This window comes from Canis lupus, chromosome 16 (assembly GCF_011100685.1).
Source record: "Canis lupus familiaris isolate Mischka breed German Shepherd chromosome 16, alternate assembly UU_Cfam_GSD_1.0, whole genome shotgun sequence".
NCBI classification, from domain to species: domain Eukaryota; kingdom Metazoa; phylum Chordata; class Mammalia; order Carnivora; family Canidae; genus Canis; species Canis lupus.
The window spans coordinates 16,829,559-16,853,683 of NC_049237.1; the positions used below are offsets into that span (position 1 = coordinate 16,829,559).

At 35.9% G+C, this 24,125-nt stretch overlaps 1 protein-coding gene across 1 annotated transcript in view; it reads right to left on the reverse strand.

Moving 5' to 3' along the window:
- KMT2C (lysine methyltransferase 2C) overlaps nt 1-24,125 on the reverse strand; it is a 283,967-nt gene that overhangs the window by 134,740 nt on the left and 125,102 nt on the right. Inside the window, 1 exon segment of the mRNA XM_038559782.1 lies at nt 23,260-23,369. Within this exon segment, the coding sequence (XP_038415710.1) occupies nt 23,260-23,369 (110 nt within the window).

Consider the following 24,125-nt stretch of genomic DNA (forward strand, 5'->3'; position numbering starts at 1 on the left):
ATGTTCAATTCACTACTCATCAGGAAATACAAAATCAAGCACACAATGAAATATCATTAAACATCAGCCAGAATGGTTAAAATTTAGAAACACTGACAATAACCAGTCCTAGAAAAAATGAAGAGCAAATGGAACTCTCTCACATCTTACCGGTAGAAATGGAAAAGTATACAGACCCTTTTGCAGAGACTGTCAAACTGTCTTCCAAAGTCAAACACACACTTTCAAAGAAATCAGCAATTTCAGTTCTAATTATTTCCACAAGAAATATGAAAAGATACATCATATTGCATAAATGTTCATAGCAGCTTTATAAATAATAGCCACAAAGAAGAAATCTTTCAGCTGGCGAATGGATGAATCTCAAAACCACTATGCTACATATAAAAACCAGAGAGAAAAGATTTGATACTGTATGATTCCATTTATATATCAATTTAGAAAAGGCAAAACTACAGGAAGAGGAACGGATCAGTGACTGCCAGGAACTAGAGTGGTAGGAGGGAACAGAAAACAAAGGGTCATGATGGAACATTTTGGGATGGAGGAAATATTCTCTATCTTGATTAGAATGATAGTTGCATACACGACTATACATACATCTCAAAACATATTCAACTATACCTTCAGAAAGGCTGGCTCATATTGCATGTAAAATTACCCTAAAATTAAGAACAACTCTCACGCAGAAAAAAACTCCAAATTTATTTATTGGTTAATGAATGGCAAACAGGCTAATATCAGAGTAACTTTTTTGAAAATAAAACTTGTAAAATCTGAGTAAAATACAAAGCTATTCAACTACTGGAAGTCACTTGTGAACAACCAAAAGCCAAGATGGAATGGAAGGAAACCTGGAGGAAAACAACACTGGCTAAGATTTGGGTTGAAACATATGTTTAGCTACAGACATTTCCTCATGTACATGGAAAGATGGGAGACTGGAACCAGAACTCACACAAGCTTCAGTCATACTGACATGAGAAGACAGATGAATTTCTCAATGCAAGGGAGACTGGAAACTGTGGGGAAACCTTGTACGGAGGGAGCCACAGAGAAGGAAGCCCTGGATTAGAATCAACTCTCATTTTCCTTACACCTCCAACATGGACCTTCACAAAGGTACTCTGAGCAGCTTAGAAAAAGCAATACTGGAGCTGCTGAAGGACTCAGCAGAAATTCCTGATGCCAAAGGATGCGATGGTGTAGTTTGGAGTAGAGAAGTCCAGCCTCATAAAAGTCTCCCAGAACAAAACCTGCCATTGAACAGAATAAGGTAATAGAATCCAGAATCTATAACCTCTTACCGAAAATGCTCAGTGTACAATACACAGTGTACAATTGTACAATGTACAATTCCTGGACATGTGAAAAACCAAAAACAAGGGAATGGGAACCATAAGGATGGAAAAAGTATTCAAATAGAAAATGACAAGATACACAAAGACTAAAGAGCAACTATGAGAAACATGCTCAACGACTACGGAAAAAGCTGGTCCTGACAATAGCATAATAAAAGAGACATAAAAAATACAAAGTGAAAACCTAATGGAAATTCTGCAACTATGAATTAAAGTAATTTAAATAAAAATATCAGTGGATAGGTTTAAAAAGAGATTAGATATGACAGGAAAAGTAGTCAGTGACCTGGAAAATAATTTATCCATTTATCCATTCTGAGAAACTAAAATTATTGAAAAATAAATTAACAGAGCCTCAGTAACCTGTGGGACAGTATCAAATGTACTAACATGCATGTAATTGGTTGCAGAGGAAAGAGAAAATGAGACAGAGAAAGAATAAGAAATAAAGGTCAAACTTTTTACGAACTTGGTGAAAAAAATCAACTTACAGTTTTAAGAAGCTCGGCAAACCCCAAGCAGGAAGAATACAAAGAAAATCACACCTAGGCACATCATAGTCAGACTGCTGAAAACCAAAGATAAAAAGAAAATCCTGAAAGCACCCAGAGAATAAATCAAAACATTATACATACAGGAATAATGACAGTAATGACACGTGACTTCTCATCAGAAACACTGGAAGACAGGAAACAATGCAAGAACCTCTTTTAAATAAAGAAAAACACATCCAACCCAGAACTATATATTCAGGAGGGAAAAAATCTTCAGAACTGAATGCCCACTTCTATCTCCAGACAAAATGGAGAAGATGTACTTTTCCATACATTTTCACTCCGTATAGCTATAAACCTTGAACACAACACATAAGACAAACATAAGAAGATATTAAAAGGTGGAGAGAAGTTGGCAGACCAACGAAAGCTTCAGGCGCTGAAGAATGAAAAAGCATAAATTCTGAGGTTTGCTTTCTGATTTGCATACAGAAAAAGAGGTGCTAAAGATGTCAACAATCCAGAAACATTAACAGGTATACAACAAAAAGAGCCCAAAAAATGCCTGCTGTCTCCAAGCAAACAAGCTGCAAAGTGTAGGCTCGTAAGAGATTAAACAGATGGCAACCAATCTCTTGGAGCCAAATCCCACACCCCTCGGCAAAGGCCAGAAAGAACCCAGACAGCCCCTCTCCCCACTGGACAGGGTGATATCACAGAAGGCTAGACTGAGAGCCAGTACGTTCAAGGCCTCCTTCCTCCTCTGTGTCTGTGGAGAGAAAGTGAGAAGTCTGGAGTTGACCATCCACACAGGGATAAAGAGGTGTCCCTAACCCTATCCTCCCCACTGGGGAGTGGCAGGGAAAACTACTGGAGAATCAGAACTTAAACCACTGCCCAGAGCTAACATGTCCACCCTCCACTCTCACTACAGTGTCAGTGGAGACCAACTGAAGAGCAGGAAGCCAAGGCCATATCAGCAAAGCATACAGGAAAGACTAAACTTTCACTCTTGTGCAACATTCACTAGAGGCCCCTCCCCAACCATCAATGGAGGTGGAGTATGGAACCAGAACTTCCTCACAACCAACAGTAACAAACTGGTGCTGCCCTTCTGGCTTTCACCCCAAAAGCAGTTTCAGATAAAACCTGCTTCAGATAAAAGAGAAAGGGGCATTAAGTAATACAGAGAGTTTCATAACACAATACTAGAAATATAAAAGTTTAATAAAAAAATAACTTATGGGATCCCTGGGTGGCGCAGCGGTTTGGCGCCTGCCTTTGGCCCAGGGCGCGATCCTGGAGACACGGGATCGAATCCCACGTCGGGCTCCCGGTGCATGGAGCCTGCTTCTCCGGCTGCCTGTGTCTCTGCCTCTGCCTCTCTCTCTCTCTCTCTCTCTGACTATCATAAATAAATAAATAAATAATTTTTAAAAAAAAGGTTTATGGTTTAAAAAAAATAACTTGTGATCTATAATAATAAAAGGAATTTCAGTGAACATAAGAAAAAGCAATCTGTAACATATATATCTGTGAACATATATATGAAGACATATGTTATTTTCCAAATATTTTAAAGTATATATTATAAAACTGCATTACCAAGAAATTACGAATAAGCATGATGCAAATTTTTTAAAAAATAGTCTCAGCAAAGAAACAAAGTCTTGGCAAAGAAATGTAAGACCTCATGAAGAAACAAATGGCAACTTTAGAAGTGAAAAATATACTAACAAAAATAAGGAACTAACTGAAAGGGCTTAACAATGGAATGAAAAAACTACCCAAACTAACAAGTGAGAAAACAGACTGATAACGATTTACAATGACATTTTTATCATAAAGTAACTTTTTGTTATACATTTGGTCCACATTTGGACTTTCTATTCTGTTCTAGCAATCTATTTATGAATCTAATCCCACAGTTATAACTGTAGCTTTCCAATATGTTTTTAACATCTGTAAGGGCTGCTGCCCCTTCATTTTTCTTTATTTTAAAGATGCTTACAGCTGTTTTTTTTTTCCTACTGAAATTTAAATCTCATAAAAATTACTTTAAGTTTATAAATTAAGTTAGGGGGCATACAGTGCTTTTATTCTCTTTACTTCCATCTTTTATTGTGAAACATATCACATATACAGAAACATATACTTTTATAATTAAGGAATTATTAAGACAGCATCTTTGTATCAACATGTAAGATAACATGAAGAATCCTGCCAGTGAAATCATTCGTATGATAATTCCAAATGCCCCCCCCCCATACATAACAACTCTAGTATGGGTTTTGTAGAAATTAATCTTTTGCTTTTCTTTAGATATCTTACTAGCTACATATATATCTCTAAACAACATAATTTGCTTGTTTTGAACTGCATTTAAATATAAACATACTATGGGGTCTTTTGCGACTTCAACTCAGTGTACATTTGTGGGATTCAACCATTTGATTTCTGTAACTATCGTTCATGCATTTTCATTACTAGACAGTAATCCTTTGGATGCATATAACCTAATCTAACTACCAATTTACATTGATTCCAGCTTGCAGCTATCATTAGTATAATTTTTTAAAATATACCCTATACATTCTCATACATGTATCCTGACACATATGTGCAGATATTTTTCAATGGAGGAGTTCTCAAAGAGGGGTCCACAGACTTGTGAGGTGAATACATCTCTGAGACTTATACAAGGGATCCATGAGGCCAAAGCTATGTTCATAATAAGACATTATTTACTATTCTCACTGTGCTAATATTTGCATGTGGTTTAAAAGCAATGGTGGGTAAAATTGACGGTGCCTTTGCAGTAGCCAAGACAGTGGCACCAAACCGTACTAACAGCCATCACATTCTCAAATCGCTCACAATTGCAGTAACTATAAATAATGCTAGTTCCATTTAAGAATATCACCGATGAAGCAGTAAAATATTAAATTTCAAAATCTCAGTCCATAAATGCACATCCTTTTTTTAATAAAGATTTTATTTATTTATTTATTTATTTATTTATTTATTTATTTATTTATTTATTTGAGACACACAGAGAGAGGCAGAGAACCAACACAGGCAGAGGGAGAAGCAGGCTCCCTGCAGGGAGCCCAATTCGGGACTTGATCCCAGGACCCCAGGATCATGACCTGAACCAAAGGCAGATGCTCAGCCACTGAGCCACCCACGTACCCCAATACATATCCATTAAATATTTGTGACTCAAATTGGGAAAGTATTAAGTAATGGTGCTGTTTCAAAATGTGAAGGCTTTCTGAAAGACACTTCTGTGGTAATTTGGTTGATAAACTGAAATAACTATTTTTTTCATGAAACATAATTTTTACCTGGAAGGTAAACTGACAAACGATGATTATTCAGGCTTATTTGAAAAATGGTTCTACAAAAATGAACACAGCCTAAAACTCAAAGGAAAACAACCGAGAACACTTATGGCCAATGACAACATTTAACAAACATAGATCTACCACAGTGAGCTTGACTGCTTCCTAATACTTAGACTTTTCTGATGAGATCAGGGTTATAAAAACAAATATGAATTTTGTTATTTATTAAAATGCATCGATATTTAGAACATCTGGGTCATTCAATGAACCAATATTTTCCAAAATTAATGTTATTTATTTTCAATTAATTGGAATATTTCAAAATAATGTTATAAAATCATACATGAGTAAAAGAGCCACGGAAATTGCAAGAAAATGGACTATAATATTAAAGAGCAAAGAAATGCTCATCAATAAGGCTTCAGATTCCATATTGGACCAAACCTTGAAGAATCTAACTACTTATCAAGTTTTTATGCAATATTAACCAATATTTATAATTATCTAAAGCGGCTATTAAAATAAGTTTCCCTTTTCCTCCTCTTTTTTGTGGCTGGACTTCATATATTTTAACCAAAATGGCACATTTCAGCATGAATCCAGAAGCAGGTATGAGAATTCAGCTGTCTTCTAAGAAGCTAGATATCAATGTTTCAAAATAAGAGTAAAAGGTGTGCTGAGACCAAAAAGTTTGAGAACCTTACATTCTAAAGGTATATAAGTGGGAGTCAAACTGCTGTCTCCAGCCTTAGTAGTTGAGTAGTTGTCACAACTTCTTTTCCCAAATGACTTGCAGTTTTCACACTCTTTCACAGTAGAGAGTAAGAATTCCCAATCATCCGAATCCAGCCCAATGCTGTCTACACTCAGACTTCATTTTTGCTGATCCGATAGGAGTGTAAGGCTATCTCAATGCAGTTTCAATTTGCATTTCATGATTATGAATAAGATTATGCACCTTTCCATATGTTTACTGGATATTTGGACTATGTCTTTTGTAAACAGACTGTTTAAATTCTCTGTGATTTCTCTATTGGGTTGTCTTTCTTTTTCTTATGGTAGTTATTTTATGTATTCTAGAAGTTATTCCTTTTGTTGGCCATATTTGTTGCATTATAGCAAATGCTTTCTGTATGTTAAGACTTACATAGTAAACATATTCTCCTGTGGTAGCTTTTAAAAATTTTATAATTTTATGTGGAAATGCAAAGGACAAAAAAATAACTCAAGCCATTTTCTCATTATTTGTTCCTTCTCTTGATTTTCAGTGATTTGGTCTTATTTTCTAGTATACCTGGCAATTTGACTTATTGTTGAATTTTTTTTTTTTAACTATGGTGATATTTTGAGACACTAAGTGATTTTCCACCAGAGAGGATATATTTTTTATTTCAAACCAGCACTTAGGCTAGAGAAGATCACTCTAATTCAATCTGCACGGAAATTGACTTGAAGCCTGTTTTCAAATCTTTGAGAAGACAAATTTTTCCCATTTCTCCTTTATTCTGATATTGTAGAATTCAAGGATCAGCAAACTTTTTCTGAAAAGGGACATAAATATTTTAAGGACATCTTTGTGGGACAAGAGGCAAAATCAAGGATATTATGTGAGTACTTATCTACCAAGAAAGAAAACAAATTTTCACAAAAAATTTGTAACTGTTGTTATTCAAAATATGGTAACAATTGGGGCACTTGGGTGTCTCAGTCAGGCATCCAAATCTTGATTTCAGTTCAGGTCATGATCTCAGGGCTAAGGGATCAAGTTCTATGTTGGGCTCTGCACTTGGCACATAGTCTGCATGGGATTCTGTCTCTTTTTGTCCCACCCCCTACTTGCACACTCTCTAAATAAATAAATAAAAATTTTTAAAAATATGATAATAATTGACCATGATTTTCTTTTTCTTTCTTTTTTTTTTTTTTTTTGGCAATACAGGCTACTCATGAAAAGAATGGAATTTGGAAAGAAGATAACATTTCATGTAATTGGAGTTCAAAGCTACTCTCTTCTATCATCAAAACTGACAGTAAAATGTTCACCTGTTCATTATGATATACAATAAAATTTTATTTTACATATCAATCTTTGAAAAAAATCTTTTCACACAGAGGTACTGCCAAATACTCATATCAATACAGAAGCATATAATTTTATCAAAGCATATTCATCTTTGAAAAGCATTTATAAAATTTTATTAAAATCTTTTGATCTTTGCTTTTAGCATGCCATTAAATTGCAGAATAATCACTTTAAATTAAAGGAGAGGTTGAAGTTCCTCAATTACAGAGTTAAATGGATTTTGAAATTTGAAAATTTCCTTTGTGCTTGCCTCGAGGTCCAAAAACTGCTACTGAACTGTAGTTTGAGCTTAGAAAATGTTTCTGTATCAAATTTATGTGGAAATGGAGATGCTGCTTATTTTAAATTGTGATAGCATGAAAAAGCATATAAATATGTAGCTTGACATTACTTCTGATTCAAATTAACACTAACTGTTGTAGAAGGACTTTACCACAATGTAAGTTTCACATAAAAACAGTGATTTGCTTTATAATTTTAAGTTCAAATCATCAGGAAATACTATCAATTCTGCAGCAAAAGTTAACTTTCAAATCCATTAAGTATTTGACTAGAGGTTGAGGGTAATCTTCTCACTTGGAAAAAAATTAATCTCAACCCTAAATTCAAAATTTTGCAATAAAACGTTACCATTGGTAAGTCATCAAATTGCTGCATAGTAAGGCATTTCAGTATTTTCAGCTTCTATTTCTAAGAAAAATTCCTAGAATTGAGAGACTGACTGACATCTGCCAAGACCAAATGATATTCACCATTAACAACATTAGTTTAATAAACCACGACAGATTAAATGTTTTCTGCAAAGTATCAGCTGATGGATAAATGTAATGAATACACACAGACTTTTAAATACCATTATGCAGGTTTATAAATTTGTTCAAAAAAACCCTTTTCCTGCTCTATGCTTATTTTCACAACTCTTAATTGTAACACATCTTAGCAGATTCCACTTCAGGTTGTAATGGATTAGTTTTTTTCTCAACTTCTTTGAAAATATTTTGTAATTGTTTCATGCAGATAATTCATAAAACCCAAATCTTCAGTGACTTAAGCTCATCATTGACCTTTATAATAAAAAACCAAGAAGTACTGCAACATCTACTGACACATCAGCAGCCTAGGAAAACCTCAAAAATCATTTGACTCATTTCTAAAATGACTATTGATATTGCTCGTAATGTCCTCAATTTTTAAAACTATTCTTATTCAAAGGTTAAGTTTATTTTCTGTGCACACATTTGTCTCATCTTGGATAAATGGCTTTCTGTGCTTAGATAACAAATGAGCCACCTAGAAATTTACTTTAGTTTTAATCTCATTTTCATTTTTCACTTTTGTGAGGAATTTCTATCATGATGAGATAGTCCATTTTAATTTACTATTCTTTCTGATCATTACCTTTTTATGAGTTAGGAATAGTGTGATGAGTGGTCCATCTGGTGAGGTTGATATATATATTGTACTCTTTTCCCCCCGCTCAGTGTCCCAGCATAATAAATATAATTCTAGGGACCCCTGGGTGGCTCAGTGGCTGAGTGTCTGCCTTTGGCTCAGGGCATGATCCCGGGGTCCTGGGATCGAGTCCCACATGAGGCCCCCTCAGGGAGTCTGCTTCTCCCTCTGCCTGTGTCTGCCCCTCTCTCTCTCATGAATAAATAAAATCTTCAAAAATAAGTAAATAAATAGAATTCTATGCCATCTAATTTGATAACAATGGAATTTATTCCATTATGCCTCAAAAGCATATGAAACCCACTTTTCCCCTCTTCTCTGAACACGCTAAGTATGTACCAGTAATAAAAAAAATTAAGATGCTAGGACAATACATGTGGCAAACACTGATGAACTATAATTATGTTGCTGTGATTTACAGTATAACCACAGCAATGCAAAGCAGGTGGTCTCTGCACCTACAACTCAATTCTGTCAATGTAGCACAAAGAAACCATAGATAATATACAAATTAATGTGTGGCTTTGGTTCCAATAAAACGTCATTTACAAATACAAAACTTTGAATTTCAGATGATCTTCATGTATTTTAAAGATATTGTTTTAATTTTTTAACTATTTAAAAATATAAAAACTAAAAAAATTAAAATTAAAATAAAAAATATAAATATAAAGACTGAGGCACTTGGAGGACCCAGTCAGTTGTGTCTAACTCATTTTTTTAAAATATTTTTTAAAATTTATTCATGAAAGACACAGAGAAAGAGGCAGAGATATAGGCAGAGGGAGAAGCAGGCTCCACGCAGGGAGCCCGACGTGGGATCCAATCCCAGGACTCCGGGATCACACTCTGGGCCAAAGGCAGGTGCTCAACCGCTGAGCCACCCAGGCTTCCATGTGTCTAACTTGATCAAAGCTCAGGTCTTGAGCTCAGGTTCATGAGTTCAAGCCCTATGTTGGGCTCCCATTGGATGTGGAGCCTACTTAAAAAATAAAAAGTAAAAACTATCTTGGCCTGTGGGGCTTATAAACATAGGTAGTGGACTGGATTTGATCCATGGGCCATAATTTGTTAATCTTTTTTTTTTTAAGATTTTATATTTATTTATTCATGAGAGGTAGAGAGAGAGAGAGAGAGAGAGGTGGAGACACAGGCAGAGGAAGAAGCAGGCTCTATGCGGGGAGCCCGATGTGGGACTCGATCCCAGGTCTCCAGGATCAGGCCCTGAGCTGACAGCAGCGCTAAACCGCTGAGCCAACTCTACAGACTGTCAGAATCTCTTCTCAGTTTTCCAACTTCTCAGCTAGTCTTTTATAAACTGGATAATGCCTCCAGGGGAAAAGGGAAATTAACATCAGACCGACCTCAAGGCTTAATCTTTCCCTTTGCACTCTCACTCCCTCAAATCCTCACCTCTCAGACAGTCCTCTAATGCCTTTAAATGTTTCTTTGAAAAAATATTTTATCCAACTCTTCCAGTTGTTCTCAGTTGGAGAGCTGATCTAATATAAGTTTCTGTGCTATACATGGAGGTGGAAGTAAAATATTTGCCCTAACAGATACTGAAACTTATTAGAAAGCTATAGTAATTATTGTAGCATGATGCTGTCACTAGGATATATAAATATGCAAATAGAGATCTTAAAAAACAATCCACCCATACACTGAACATATGCTAGATAACAGAAGTTATCTGTCAAATACATGGAAGAAACAAAAGGGGTTTCAATAGATAATGTAGTAACAACTGGCTCTCATATGTGAGAAAAGGACACTGGACTCCTATATGACACAATAAGTAAAAATCAAAAGCACCTAAATGTTAGGGGAAAATTACAGAAATGAACTTTTGAAATATATTTTTAAGGACACATTAGAAACTACTGTAAGTGGGGCACCTGGGTGGCTCAGTCGGTGTGTCGACTGAGCACAGTCAACATACACAGTCGAAGTGTCTGTCTTCAGCTCAGGTCATGATCCAGGGTCCTGGGACGGAGCCCTACATCGGGCTCCCTGCTCAGTGGGAAGTCTGCTTCTCCCTCTCTTACCTGCTTGTGCTCTCTCTAGCTATCTCAGACTCTCTCTCTCTCTCAAATAAATAAATAAATAAATAAATAAATTTTTAAAAGATTTTATTTATTCATGATAGACAGAGAGAGAGAGAGAGAGAGAGAGAGAGGCTAAGACACAGGCAGAGGAGAATCAGGCTCCATGCTGGGAGGTGACGCAGGACTTGATCCCGGGACCCCAGGACCATGCCCCGGGCCAAAGGCAGGCGCTGACCGGCTAAGCCACCCAGGGATCCCAATAAATAAAATTTTTTAAAAAAAGAAAGAAACTACTGTGATTGTTTTAATTTTTAACATGAATGTATTATCAAAGTTCAAAATTCAAAACTTTCTGAAGGGATATAAAATGGAAAGTGGCCCTATATAGAGTCATACAGGAGAAATTCTGTAGAGCCAAAGAATTTTACCAGTTTCCTACACAGCCTTCAAAAACATATTAATATTTTTAAGCTCAGGGCATTTTCCACCCCCAAATCAAAGGGGCTCTTTATAGTATCAAAGAATACCACTCATCTCATCACAAAAGTAAATTCATTTCTTTAAATTCAACTTAATTTAAAAAAAGATTTAAAAAGAATTATGACTTCTATTGAGAAAAAAACTAAAGTCAAGGACATCTTCACTGAATGAGCCTTCCAAATTTAACTATCTTTTACCAAAGAGGCATATCAAACTCTTAATTCTCTAAAACAGAAATTTTCAGTTTCCTTAGCTCTACCCAATTTAATTTGTAAAAAAATAATAATAATAATAATTAAGAATCAAATTGCTAAGGTATAAGGAAACAAATACATCAATTTTCAGGTATAGGTATACCTAATGGCATTCTAAGGTCAAATCTTAGATTTTCTTGCTATATCCATACTTTATTACTTAGTATTCTAACAAAATAACCCATAATAGATCTCTAATGTCTTCCTTATAGCCTTACATGTTAGACTAAAAGATAATTTCTTACTATGCAAAATAAAGAAACTGAGTAATAACAGGTAGTATGATTTGGTGAAGATGTCACGAGACATTATCTAACAATGTTAGCGAGAAATCAAGAATTCAGATTTAGAAAACAAGATTCCTGATTCTTGCCCATTAAATATAATAATTATGATTTAGAAAGTATTTTTTAAAACATTATAGTATGGGGATCCCTGGGTGGCTTAGAGGTTTAGCGCCTGCCTTCGGCCCAGGGCGTGATCCTGAAGTCCCAGGATTGAGTTCCACATCAGGATACCTGAGTGGAGCCTGCTTCTCCCTCTGCCTATGTCTCTGCCTCTCTCTCTGTGTGTCTCTCGTGAATAAATAAAATCTTTAAAAGAAAAAAACATTATAATATACAAACACATTTGACAGGGATCCCTGGGTGGCTCAGCGGTTTAGCGCCCGCCTTTGGTCCAGGGCGTGATCCTGGAGTCCTGGGATCGAGTCCCGTGTCGGGTTCCCAGCATGGAGGCTGCTTCTCCCTCTGCCTGCATCTCTGCCTCCCTCTCTCTGTCTTTCATGAATAAATAAAATCTTTAAAAAAACACACACACATTTGATCAGCCCTATATCCTGAAGTATATTAATCCAGACTCAGTAATTCCTAGTAAACTTCCTATAACTTTTATAATATGTCACATTCATCTTTTCAAGGACTTCTTCCTTTGAATATTGACCAGAGGGTCAATCTTCCACCTTCTTTTCTCCTCTTGTTTAGCAGTTTGCTTTGCTATCACTGCTAGTTAGGAAAACTGTAATTCCAACCCCAACACTCAGTCCAAAGATTTTTCATGGGGTTTTAGGCTCAGCCCACCCAAAGCAAAACTCCTGATTCTCCCTCATGATGAGGCTTGAAACTAAAGACATTTTCAACTCTTCTTTCATCAAATGTAATTAATTCTATATCAACAACATTCTGTCTTTATCTTTCACACATAGTATCTAAATTCAGAAACTTACATTCATTGACCTTAAATTAAAACAGTAATCCTAAATATTTTTGTCTTTAAGGAAACCTCTCAAATTTAACTACAAAAGGATAGGAGGGCTAAGATCTCCTAATCTTTAAAAAATCTTCTCCAAACTCTCTTCTTTAAAAACTACATTAATGAAATTCTTCAGCGTGGCATGCGAAACTAAGGACATTTTCCATTACCATTTCCCATTAATTCCTCACTCTACTTATTTATTCTCCAGTCATTTTCATATATGTGACATTCTTCCAGAATTCACATGTCCCAAAACTCTGTCCAAGATGACCCTTTGTCTAAATTCCCTATGTTAACCTACTGGGTAAACTTACTCATCCTCTAAGCACCATGTTAATCTTTCTTCCTTTTAAAATATTTTTAAGTTCACTCAATCAAAATATATTTCCAATAATAGACGCTGTTAGTTAACTACAAAACATTCATTCCACCTTCTTTCTTCCTAAGGATATCAATTTTGTTCAGATATCTACACTCCCTTAAGTACCAATGTGCTTCAGAGGAAGCAGGCACCATCCATGGCTCCAGAGGACCATCATGGTCTAATCAAATGGTTGCCCCATCACTTTTACTGATTATTGGTTTAAGATGTAAACATAGGAGATAATTCTAACTAATGACATGTTAGTAGAAATCTAGTAGGGTAGAGAAAAGCACTTAAAAATGTTTTCCTTGGGATCCCTGGGTGGCGCAGCGGTTTGGCGCCTGCCTTTGGCCCGGGGCACAATCCTGGAGACCCGGGATCGAATCCCACGTCGGGCTCCTGGTGCATGGAGCCTGCTTCTCCCTCTGCCTGTGTCTCTGCCTCTCTCTCTCTCTCTATGTGTGACTATCATAAATAAATAAAAATTAAAAAATAAAAAAAAATGTTTTCCTTGGGGCACTGGGTGAGTCAGTCGGTTAAGCATCTGCTTTTGGTTCAGGTCATGATCTCAGATCCTGGGATCAAGCATCACATAGAGGGCTCCTTGCTTGTCTGCTTCTCCCTCTCACTTTACTTCTCACTCTGCTCATGCACTCTGATTTCCTCCTGTGAAGAACTTAGTAACCAACAAGGTAGAATTCACAAAGCCTGACAAACAAATAAAAATTCCCAGATACACAAAGACCAAAACATCACAGTCTAAACAGAATAATCAATCAAAATGCTGACCCAGAAATAATCTGGATGTTAAAATTATGAGATAAGACATTAAGATAGTTATGTTCAAAAAGCTAAATAGAAATATGGAAAATATAAAGACTCAAATCAAATTTCATAAATTAAAAACATCTCATGTGAAAATTACATTGGATATGATTAACAGATTAGAAATTACAGAAGAAAAAAATAAATGAATTTGGAGACAAAAAAACCAAAATGAAACACAAAGAGGAAAAAAGAATATTAAAAAAATGGAAAAAAAGCTTTATTTAGTAAGCAATGAGAAAACTTAAATGGCCTAATATTAAGGTAAATGGAGTCCTCAAAAGAGAGGAAAGACAGGACAACAGAAAGAAAAAAAAAATTTTTTTTGAAGAAATAATTGGCAAAAACTTTCTAACCATATTGAGAACTATACACTCACAGACTCAAGAAATTCAACAAACCCCAACCACAAGAAACATGAAGAAAATTACATAAAGGCAAAACAAAATCAAATTGTCTAAAACTGAGAACATACTATTAAGGGTACAAAGATAAAAAAACATATACAGAGGAACATAAATACAGAGGATACCAGACTGTTCATGAGAAACAATGCAAGCAAGAAGACTGTACCACTCTTTTAAGGTAATGGGAAAAAAATAATAATAAAGTAATGGAAAAAGTCAACTAGAATTCAGTACCTGCCAAAAACAGGTTTCAAAAATGAAGGTGAGATAAAAACACTCTGGATTCTTTTAGTATAAAATATGAAGTATAAATGAAGGTGAGATAAAAACACTCTGGATTCTTTTAGTATATAAATACTAAAAGAATCCATCATCTGCAGACCTGTACTGCAAGAAATGTTAAAGGATGTCTTCACACCCAAGGAACATGACAGCAGGTGAAAATCTGGATCTACACAAAGTAATGAAGAACATCAGAAATGGTAACCACAGGGGTAACTCTATTTAATTTTTTTTATTACCTAAGACTCTTTAGGAAATAGCTGATAGCTTAATCATAAATAATAATATCTTGGGGCACCTAGGTGGCACAGTCAGGTTTTCGGCTCAAGGTGTGATCTCAGGGTCATGAGACTGAGCCTGGCATTGGGCTCCTCACTCAATGGAGAGTTTGCTTAAGACTTTCTCTCCCTCTCCCTCTGCCCTTCCACCACCACGTGTGTTCTCTCCTTCTCAGATAGATAGATAGATAGATAGATAGATAGATAGATAGATAGATCTTTTTTAAAAACCAGTATCTTACGGTGTTTGTAACAGATGTAAAAGTCAAATACATGACAGCAATAGCACAAATTTCATGAGAGGAAACAAAAGCACTTTTATTATATATGAAACTATAATATCAGTAAGTAAGTAAAAGATGTATACTATAAACCCTAAAGCAACCAACAGAATAACAGACAAGTTAGAGGTAATAATCCAAAAAGGAGATAAAATGGAATAAAAAAAATATTCAATCCAAAAGAATGTAAGAAAATGAAACAAAGAACAGACAGAAACAAACGGGGGAAAGAAAGGAAGACTTAATCACATTAAATATACATGCCCTAAACACTCCCATTATAAAAGCAGAGACTGGGATCCCTGGGTGGCTCAGAGGTTTAGCAGCTGCCTTCAGCCTGGGGCATGATCCTGGAGTCCCTGGATCGAATCCCACATCGGGCTCCTTGCATGGAGCCTGTTTCTCCTTCTGTGTCTCTGCCTCTCTCTCATAAATAAATAAATAAATAAATAAATAAATAAATCAATCAATCTATCTTAAAAAAAAAAGAAGTGGAGGTCAGAGAAGAATTTAAAAAAAAGAATAAAAGCAGAGACTATTAGGTTAGGTTTTTTTTTTTAAGATTTTATTTATTTATTCATGAGAGACAGAGAGGCAGAGACACAGGAAGAGGGAGAAGCAGGCTCTGTGCAGGGAGCCCGATGTGGGACTGGATCCTGGGTCTCCAAGATCAGGCCCTGGGCCAAAGGCAAATGCTCAACCACTGAGCCACCCAGGTGTCCCTATTAGGTTAGATTTTAAAACGCAAAACCACTGCCTGCAAAAAACATATTAATTATAAAGGCACAAAGAGGTTAAAATAAAAGGATGGACTAAGATATACCATGCTTAGATTAGTCAAAAGAAAGCTGCAGTGAATATATTAATAGAAGACAAAGTAGATTTCAGAATAAAACATAGGACTTTTCTGTTAGAGTCAAAAGTATACTTATAAGCATCTTTCCTCTGATCAAAGTTACATAGTTCTATATAACCACTAGAGCACCTCTCACAGCCTCCCTATAATGTGTACCTACTAAGGTCCTGATGGCAGAAATGTTAGTTGATACACAATACAATTTTAGCATTGTGCAAAAAAGGGTTAACATAGCAGTCCTGAGACTACTCTCCGTAGAAAGGCCTGTTTGCACAGTTGGTCTCAAGGAACCTGAATTTTGGAAGGGTTGCCATAGTTCCTGCAGTGATAAGAGTAGTTTACTGTGCCTAGACTATCTGTTCAAACAATGTGACTTTCCTTCTGGTACATGCTAGGCAGAGGGTGCCTATCTGACTAGCTGCCAGCAAAGACCTTGAGCTTCTCAGGGCAGGAGCATCACACATATATTGTTGCATTTTCATTGCAAAGAGAAGAGGGTGCCCTGTGTAACTCCTCCACAGGAGGATGAGCACCTAAGGAAGGCTGTACATGAATTCCTCCAGACCCTGTCAATATCTTCTTCCATTGAGATCCTTATATTATATATCCTCAACATATCACAGCAGTAAATTTTACCCACAATTACAACTTTATGGTGAATCCCTTTAGTGCTTCTAGTGAGTCTCCAATGAGGAGGCATTCTCATGGGCCCCCAGCACAAACATTAAGATTATTTGGCGCCTGCCTTCAGCCCAGGCAGGCCTGGAGACCCGGGATAGGGTCCCGCGTCAGTCTCCCGGCATGGAGCCTGCTTCTCCCTCTGCCTGTGTCTCTGCGTCTCTCTCTTTTTTTCTCTCTCTCTTATGAATAAATAAAATATTTTTTAAAAACTATAAGGCAAAATGAAGAATATATAACTTGATTTCTTTACACTTACATTACTAGGATTATATAAAAAATAACAGTATTGGACAACATTATAGGCACCTGCAAATCACCTTACATAAATATGCAGTCCAATATCTAAATGATCTTATATAAACCTACTCCCAATTGCTTACAGGACAGATGTGGAGAGACTTCCACCATATACTGTTTAAAAAAAATTTTTTTTTTTACCAAAATTACATTTACATTACACTGCTTATCTACATTCACATTGTGTACTGCCATCCACCTTATGATAAAGAAGCTATTTTTGTTCTTTTACAGTCTCCAAAAGAACCTAAAATATAAAAATCTTGTAAATCTTCTCACAGGACTAAGTCGGTTTTATACAAGACACCTGGCACAAAATCAGTATAATACAATAAAATTTCAATATGGGGTTGTGGCAGGAGGTAGGTGGAGAAAACATAAGAAATTATCAATTCTAAGTAGGGAGATAACATAAGTAATTTTTAATGTTTTATTTATAGAATAAAACACTGAACATCTGACTCAGAAGTAGTTAAAAGAACAGAAATATGTGTTGGAAGTTTACCAGTAATATCTTTTGGAGGGCAATGGGCAGAGTGCAGGGAAAGGGGGCTTTAGGTAAATAAATGATCAAACATCTGTAGCATTCAGAATTAAACTATTCCATCGGTAATATCCAAATTATCCAGATCTCCAAGATGTTGGCAGCATCTCCAGGGATCCAAAGAAGAATTTAAAAGAAAACACTATTACTTTTTCTAAAACATAGGTTCACAGCATAGCATATTCTTTAATCTAGCAAAATAAAGTTCCTCCTGGAAAAACTAAAAACAATCTGAGGAAAGTTCTAGAAAAACTCAACCATTTGATAAAGAATGCCATTTAAAAACTGAGGAAATTATAAGGACTCAGGACTCAGCCCCATCTGTCCTTCCCACCTTCTCAAATAAAATAATTCAGAAATAAAAAAATAAAAATTAAACTTGAAGGAAATTATATAAAACATATTAATTTTTAAATAGGAATAATATTAATTAAACCAGAATTTCTCAACCTCTGCACTACTGACATTCTGAGCTAGGTAATTCTTTGCCGTAGGAGGCTGGCCTGGACATGGCTGGGTGTTTAGCAGCAGCCACTAGGTGCCAGTAGCATTTCCCTCTCCATTCAAGCTAACTACCCTTCGTTGGCATATTTCATCCATGCATACATTTATCTGGTAAGTGACTCTCTTGTTTGTGTTCCAGGTACTTTGCTAGACACTAGAGATAAATAAATGATATACCAATACAGATATTATCCATGCACTCATGGTGTTCACAGCCCTAGTGGGGGCAACCAAAATTAAAAGATTCACAGCAACAATGTAAATTTACAAACGTTGGTGAAGTGTCATAAAGGAGAAACACATATTCTAGTGAGACTGCATAATAAGGACGCAGGCTCAAATGTTTCTTATTAAAAGATGTGCACAATCAAAAAGTTTAGAGAAGGGGATCCCTGGGTGGCGCAGCGGTTTAGCGCCTGCCTTTGGCCCAGGGCGCGATCCTGGAGACCCGGGATCGAATCCCACATCAGGTTCCCAGTGCATGGAGCCTGCTTCTCCCTCTGTCTGTGTCTCTGCCTCTCTCTCTCTCTCTCTCTGTGACTATCATAAAAAAAAAAAAAAAAAAAAAAAAAAGTTTAGAGAACACTACAACCCCTCCATGTGACCTTTGTATCTTGTTCTCCTTCATCTTCTTTTTTTTTCTCCTCCACCTTCTTAAGTTGAAAGGCCTGATGCTAACTTGAATTTATTTCACTACCTGTCATAAGTTAAAAACAAATGTTTCTCACAAAAATAAGGAGATCTAAAAAGAAGTAGTACATCATTTGCAAAACTATTTTTCAATCTCTACCAAAATTATCAAAATTTAGCTAGTGAATTTTCACCTTCCATAAGCAAGAAATATTAATTTTTAAAATTTTTAACAAATGGGTTTGAAACATACTAAAATTCTTCAGAATATTTTAAATAGAACTGAAAATTGTGTCCAAAATTTTCTGGCAAATCTGAGAAATTTTTGTTTTTTACAAACTTTCATTGTTTCTAGCAATAAAATATCAAATAGAAATAGTTCCAAACATCCATTTTCAAGATGCTCAACCCTCAGCACATGTTTCTTTGAAAAGTCATTACATTCTCACTGCTGAAATGTCACCTTTACCTTGAACAGGCAGATGAAATGTTTATTTTCTTTGAGGTAGGTATTATAATACATTCAGCCACATGTCATCAAAATAAAGGTCAACAAATTTAGAACATCTGTCTTTTGGTAAAATAAAACTGCATTCCAAGTTCAACAGCACTTTTACATACGTTGCCCCTAGAGAACATTTTTGAGATAGCAAACATTTTCATTGTCATCGTCCTTATGTAGAATTGTTAAACTTTATCTTAGGGACTTCTTTTTAGACAATTATAATTTCATTCACTTTCCTAAAATTAACTATATTAGTGACCTCAGTTAACACTCTGGCACTTTGGACTTTTCCTGTAACTATGAATGATTCCATGAACAACCTCTAGTGCTATTCATCTAGGCTACAAATAATCTATTTAGGAATGACCAAAACAGACAAAGATCCTTGTCAGAATGGCACTATCACTTGAGTAAGGAAAGATTAACAAGATTATGAAGTAAATATATATACTATGTTAGATGGGAACAAGTACAAAGGAAAAAACCATAGATCAGAGACATTATTTGAGAACGAAACCCTTGAAATTTTCAGTAAGAAGTGAAGCAGAACCCTCACTCATAAGGCAAGTCTTGAATAAAAGTCAGGCATACATCTAAGAAGAAATTCAACAGAGAGGGAACTGGAAGTGCCAAGGCCCAGAGGGAACATAAGTCTGGTGCATCTGAGGAAGACGAAGGAGGCTGGTATGGTTGGGGGAAGCAAATGAGGGGCAGAGTCAGTGAGTGACCGATATCTTAGAAGTACTTGTGGAGGTGATGAAGATCATGGAGAGCCACGTCACGTAGTGAGCACTGGTTTTTTTTTTTTTTTCTTTCTCTGAATGAAATGGGAGTCCAGTACTGAAGTGTGGTAGGTAGAGGAGCAATGACCTGACTTAAGCTATTCATTCATTTGTTCATTCATCCATTCATATCAGAATGGACTCGTGTACTTACTTTATTCTGTGGATGAAAACCCAATACTATCTTTATTTTTTGTTGTGTCTCAAATTGGTCCAGCTCTTAGGAGCTCCTTCAGGTTGGATCCTGTGTTTTCCACAAGTCTTCCTCTTTTTGAGCACTTCCTTACTTTTTGGCACCTCAGTTTGTATTCTCCCCATACCATGAACTACTTCTCAAGGAATCCTAGTTCCTTTTATTGGAGAACAGTAGTTAGAAACCAAGATCTGGGCACCAAGATCTGTGCTCACTGCTACTAGGGGTCACTACATCAGGCCCTCACAGAGGACAGAACGAGGAATTATGTGTAAGCATACTGCCTCGTGCATATACACATATCTGTATTTCTTTATCTGTCTATATAAATATTAAAAACCATGACTTTATACTGATACTTCTGATTCCATTTCAACACCACAAAATTCATTTTAGCCTTTCCTTATCTGTAGCTCCTTTCTCCAAAATTGAAAAATCTAGCTCTCATTATCAACTATACATTTACTTATTTGTTCATTTACAGTAAACACATAAAGTGGTTTCAGTATTATGAATCCATAACCCCTGTGAGAAATACATTTACTCACTGGGTTACAGCATGTTTGTGCAATGCTTTTTTGTCTTTAGCTTTCCAGCTAACCAGTCAAGATATTGTTTGCCAGTTACTCAGGTTAGCTCTTTTCTTCCCTATCCCCTTTAGTATGAATCTTGGTATTCCTTTTTGGATTCCTCCATATCCTAGATAGCTGTAAATGCTTATCTAAAGGGTACGTGAAACATGCCTATGATTCTAAGAGTCAGAGCTATACGGAGAGATACATCTGAGAGTGTCTATCACACCTCATCCAAACTACATCAGTCCCATTCCCATTTCCACTTCTTTCCCACCCACCTGCCACAGGTAACCAATCTCTTCAGTTTCTTGTTTATCCTTGCTGTATTTCTTTTCCAAAATGACCATATGCAGATATATTTTCTTACATGAAAGGATGCACATCACAAATGGTCTTTTGCACTCTTTTTTCATTTAAAAATACATGTTGGAACCAACTTCACGTCATTTCACAGAGCTATTTCTCACTGTATTTTTACACACACAATATTTCACTGTATGAACCAAACCATAGTTTATTCAACCATTCTAGTATGCGTGACCACTTAGGTTGTTTCTAATATTTTGCAAATTAAACAATGCTGCAATTATTAACTTCTAATAGCAAAGGATTTTGGATTATTGGAGGCATATTTTTGGGACAGAATCCTAGAAAGGTCAAAATAACTAGTTTTTAGGTATTAACAAATTCCCCTCCAGAAGATTTACACCAATTTGCATTCTATCAGCAAAGTGGAAGAGTGCCTATTTCCCCACAGACTCATCAACAAGTGTGTTGTTATGGGTTTGAATTTCTGTCAGTGAGACAAACTCTCCTTTTCTTAGGGGCAAGCAAATAAAAAAGTTCTAGCTAAGTTCTGTGCCTATTTGATAATGGAGAAAACCAAAAGATGAAACAAAAACTAGAAAATGGCAACGGACAACTGACAGACACCACCATTAAGTCTGGACTGATTTAACCTAGTGAAGATGTAAAGGTCTGACATGAGCCACCAGCTCCCCTTGGGATCTCACCACTTCATCTACTCTGGTCCTCCATCTGCATTCCACTGCTCTGGCCCACTCTATTGTAATGTCTCCATAAAGCGAGAAGGAATGCAGATCCCTTAGGCCCTTGATTTCTCTTCCAGCAGTAGAGCATGGACGTTCATCTCTAAATCCCGTTTAAATATTTATCAGTAAGTATTTAAAACACAAAGATGGTATCTTCTATCCAAAAAGGACAGGGCAAGGAAAGCTTTTAACTACCATCTTAGTGAACAGAGCTAGGAAATATATGTATACATAGTAATTGACATGTACACACACATCTGTGTTTCTGTATTTGTATAAATATTAAAAACTATGAGTCTACAATGATTCCTCTGATTCCAAACACCACAAAGTTCATTTTAGTCTTTGTTCATTGCCTTTCCTATAATATTTTTCACTTTCAGAAAATAACCCAATACTACCTCTGAAGTAGTCTGTGACAGAAAGAGCATTCCCTGATCTATCACAGTCTTGATCTGGACATCTAAGTATGTCCAGACTGCAAAATTTTACTATTATGCATTATACTGTTCACAATTTGATGACATAAGCATTTCAGTGTAATGTCGCATTTCCAAAACAAGCATTCGAATTTGACTAAGCTTGAGGTGGAAGTTACTCATCCATGTAATTTATGTCACTTTACTAATCTGAGTAAAGCTAATATTATACTAGTTGAATAATTAACTTGAATCTAAGTCCCTGTCTTGACCACACTTGAAAGTTTTACCTGTACTCCATCTGTTAAAGCCACATAACTTCTATGGTCAAAATACCATTTTTAACCTTCTTTTGGAAGTGCTGTTTCATTTCTCCCAAATATAATTGGCAAAAATCAAAGAGAATTTGTAGGCAGTAAAACAATTTCACTTCACAGGGTTTGTTTCCTTTATAAACGGAAGGTAAATGCTGCATTTATTTCTGTGCTTGTTTCTAAATCACATGAAAATCTCAGTGAAAATTTTAAAAGACAGCAGGCTGTGTATGTGATATTACTTTGGGATGGTGCCAAAAAGATGAACTAAACTGCCAACCGACTATAAAGAAATATCTGGATCAATTTTTGAAATATCAAAAAGAGCTAATCCACACTGTGGACTCTGACCTATCAAATGTTGTCTCTTCATATTAAATCCTTATCAAATCCTTCTGTCTTAAAAGGTAACCACATGAATTTGTAAATATAGTAATTCTCATTTCTAAAATTTTTAATTTCTGTTTTAAATGTAAAATATTTGTTTCTAAGATTTACATTTATTGCACAGCCTAACATATATATTACAGTGGCTTGCACAAACTACTCTTGGATATAAAATTAAAAATTCCTATTTTAAGTGTTTTTACGTTATAGTAATAATTTAATAAATAATTCTTTCAAGTGAACCTTTATGTTGATTAAAGTAAATATTACAAAGCCATGACTTAATTAAATATTTGTTACATCTACTTACTTCTGTGCTCCCTGAGACAACAGCTTTATCCACATTTACTAACAATGGTTCCTCCATCTGGCACACTCCTAGTGACCACTCCACACAACGATGATGAGCCCAACAAGTGCCTAAAATGGTTGAAGTGAAAAGAAGTAGATAAATAAACAGGAAGCGTATTAACACTAATATGATGTAAACTCCCAAAACCAACTCTGACATGTAGACACACAATGGCACCCTGTATCACACTGAAGCAGTCAGCCCTTTCCAAATGCATCATCTGGGCACTTTTAGAAATGCAAAATATCTTATCACAACCAAGACCCACTGAATCAAAAACTCTTGCAGTGGTGTCCAGTAATCTGTTTTAACAAGCCCTCTAGGTAATTCTGATACACCTAAGTTTGAGAATCACTGAAGAACTGATTATTTATTCCACAAAAATTGAGGTTTTAGTCACTTAATTTAAATATTACTGTAAGATTTTATTTGGTATCTTTACATAAAATATAAAGGACATTATACAATACTTTAAGACAAAGAGAACGAATAGCAAATAAGCTACATATACACCTCTATTCCGCTTCATCCCACACCAAGGGTGCACATCAATCACTAAGAGTAGCTCAGTATTTAAATTCTCTATCACACAACACTTGAACCGCTTCAATCAATATGCAGCTCAAATGAAATTAACTCCAAATCCCAAGAGCACCACAAGTGTGGATCACTATACTGTTCACATCGTGAGTGGGTCACTATACTGTTCACCGGATCATGAGTGTGGGTCAGTAGACCGTTCACCACATCATGATTATGGGTCACTAACCCACTCACCACATCACGAGTGCGGGTCACTATACTATTCACCGCATCATTGAGTG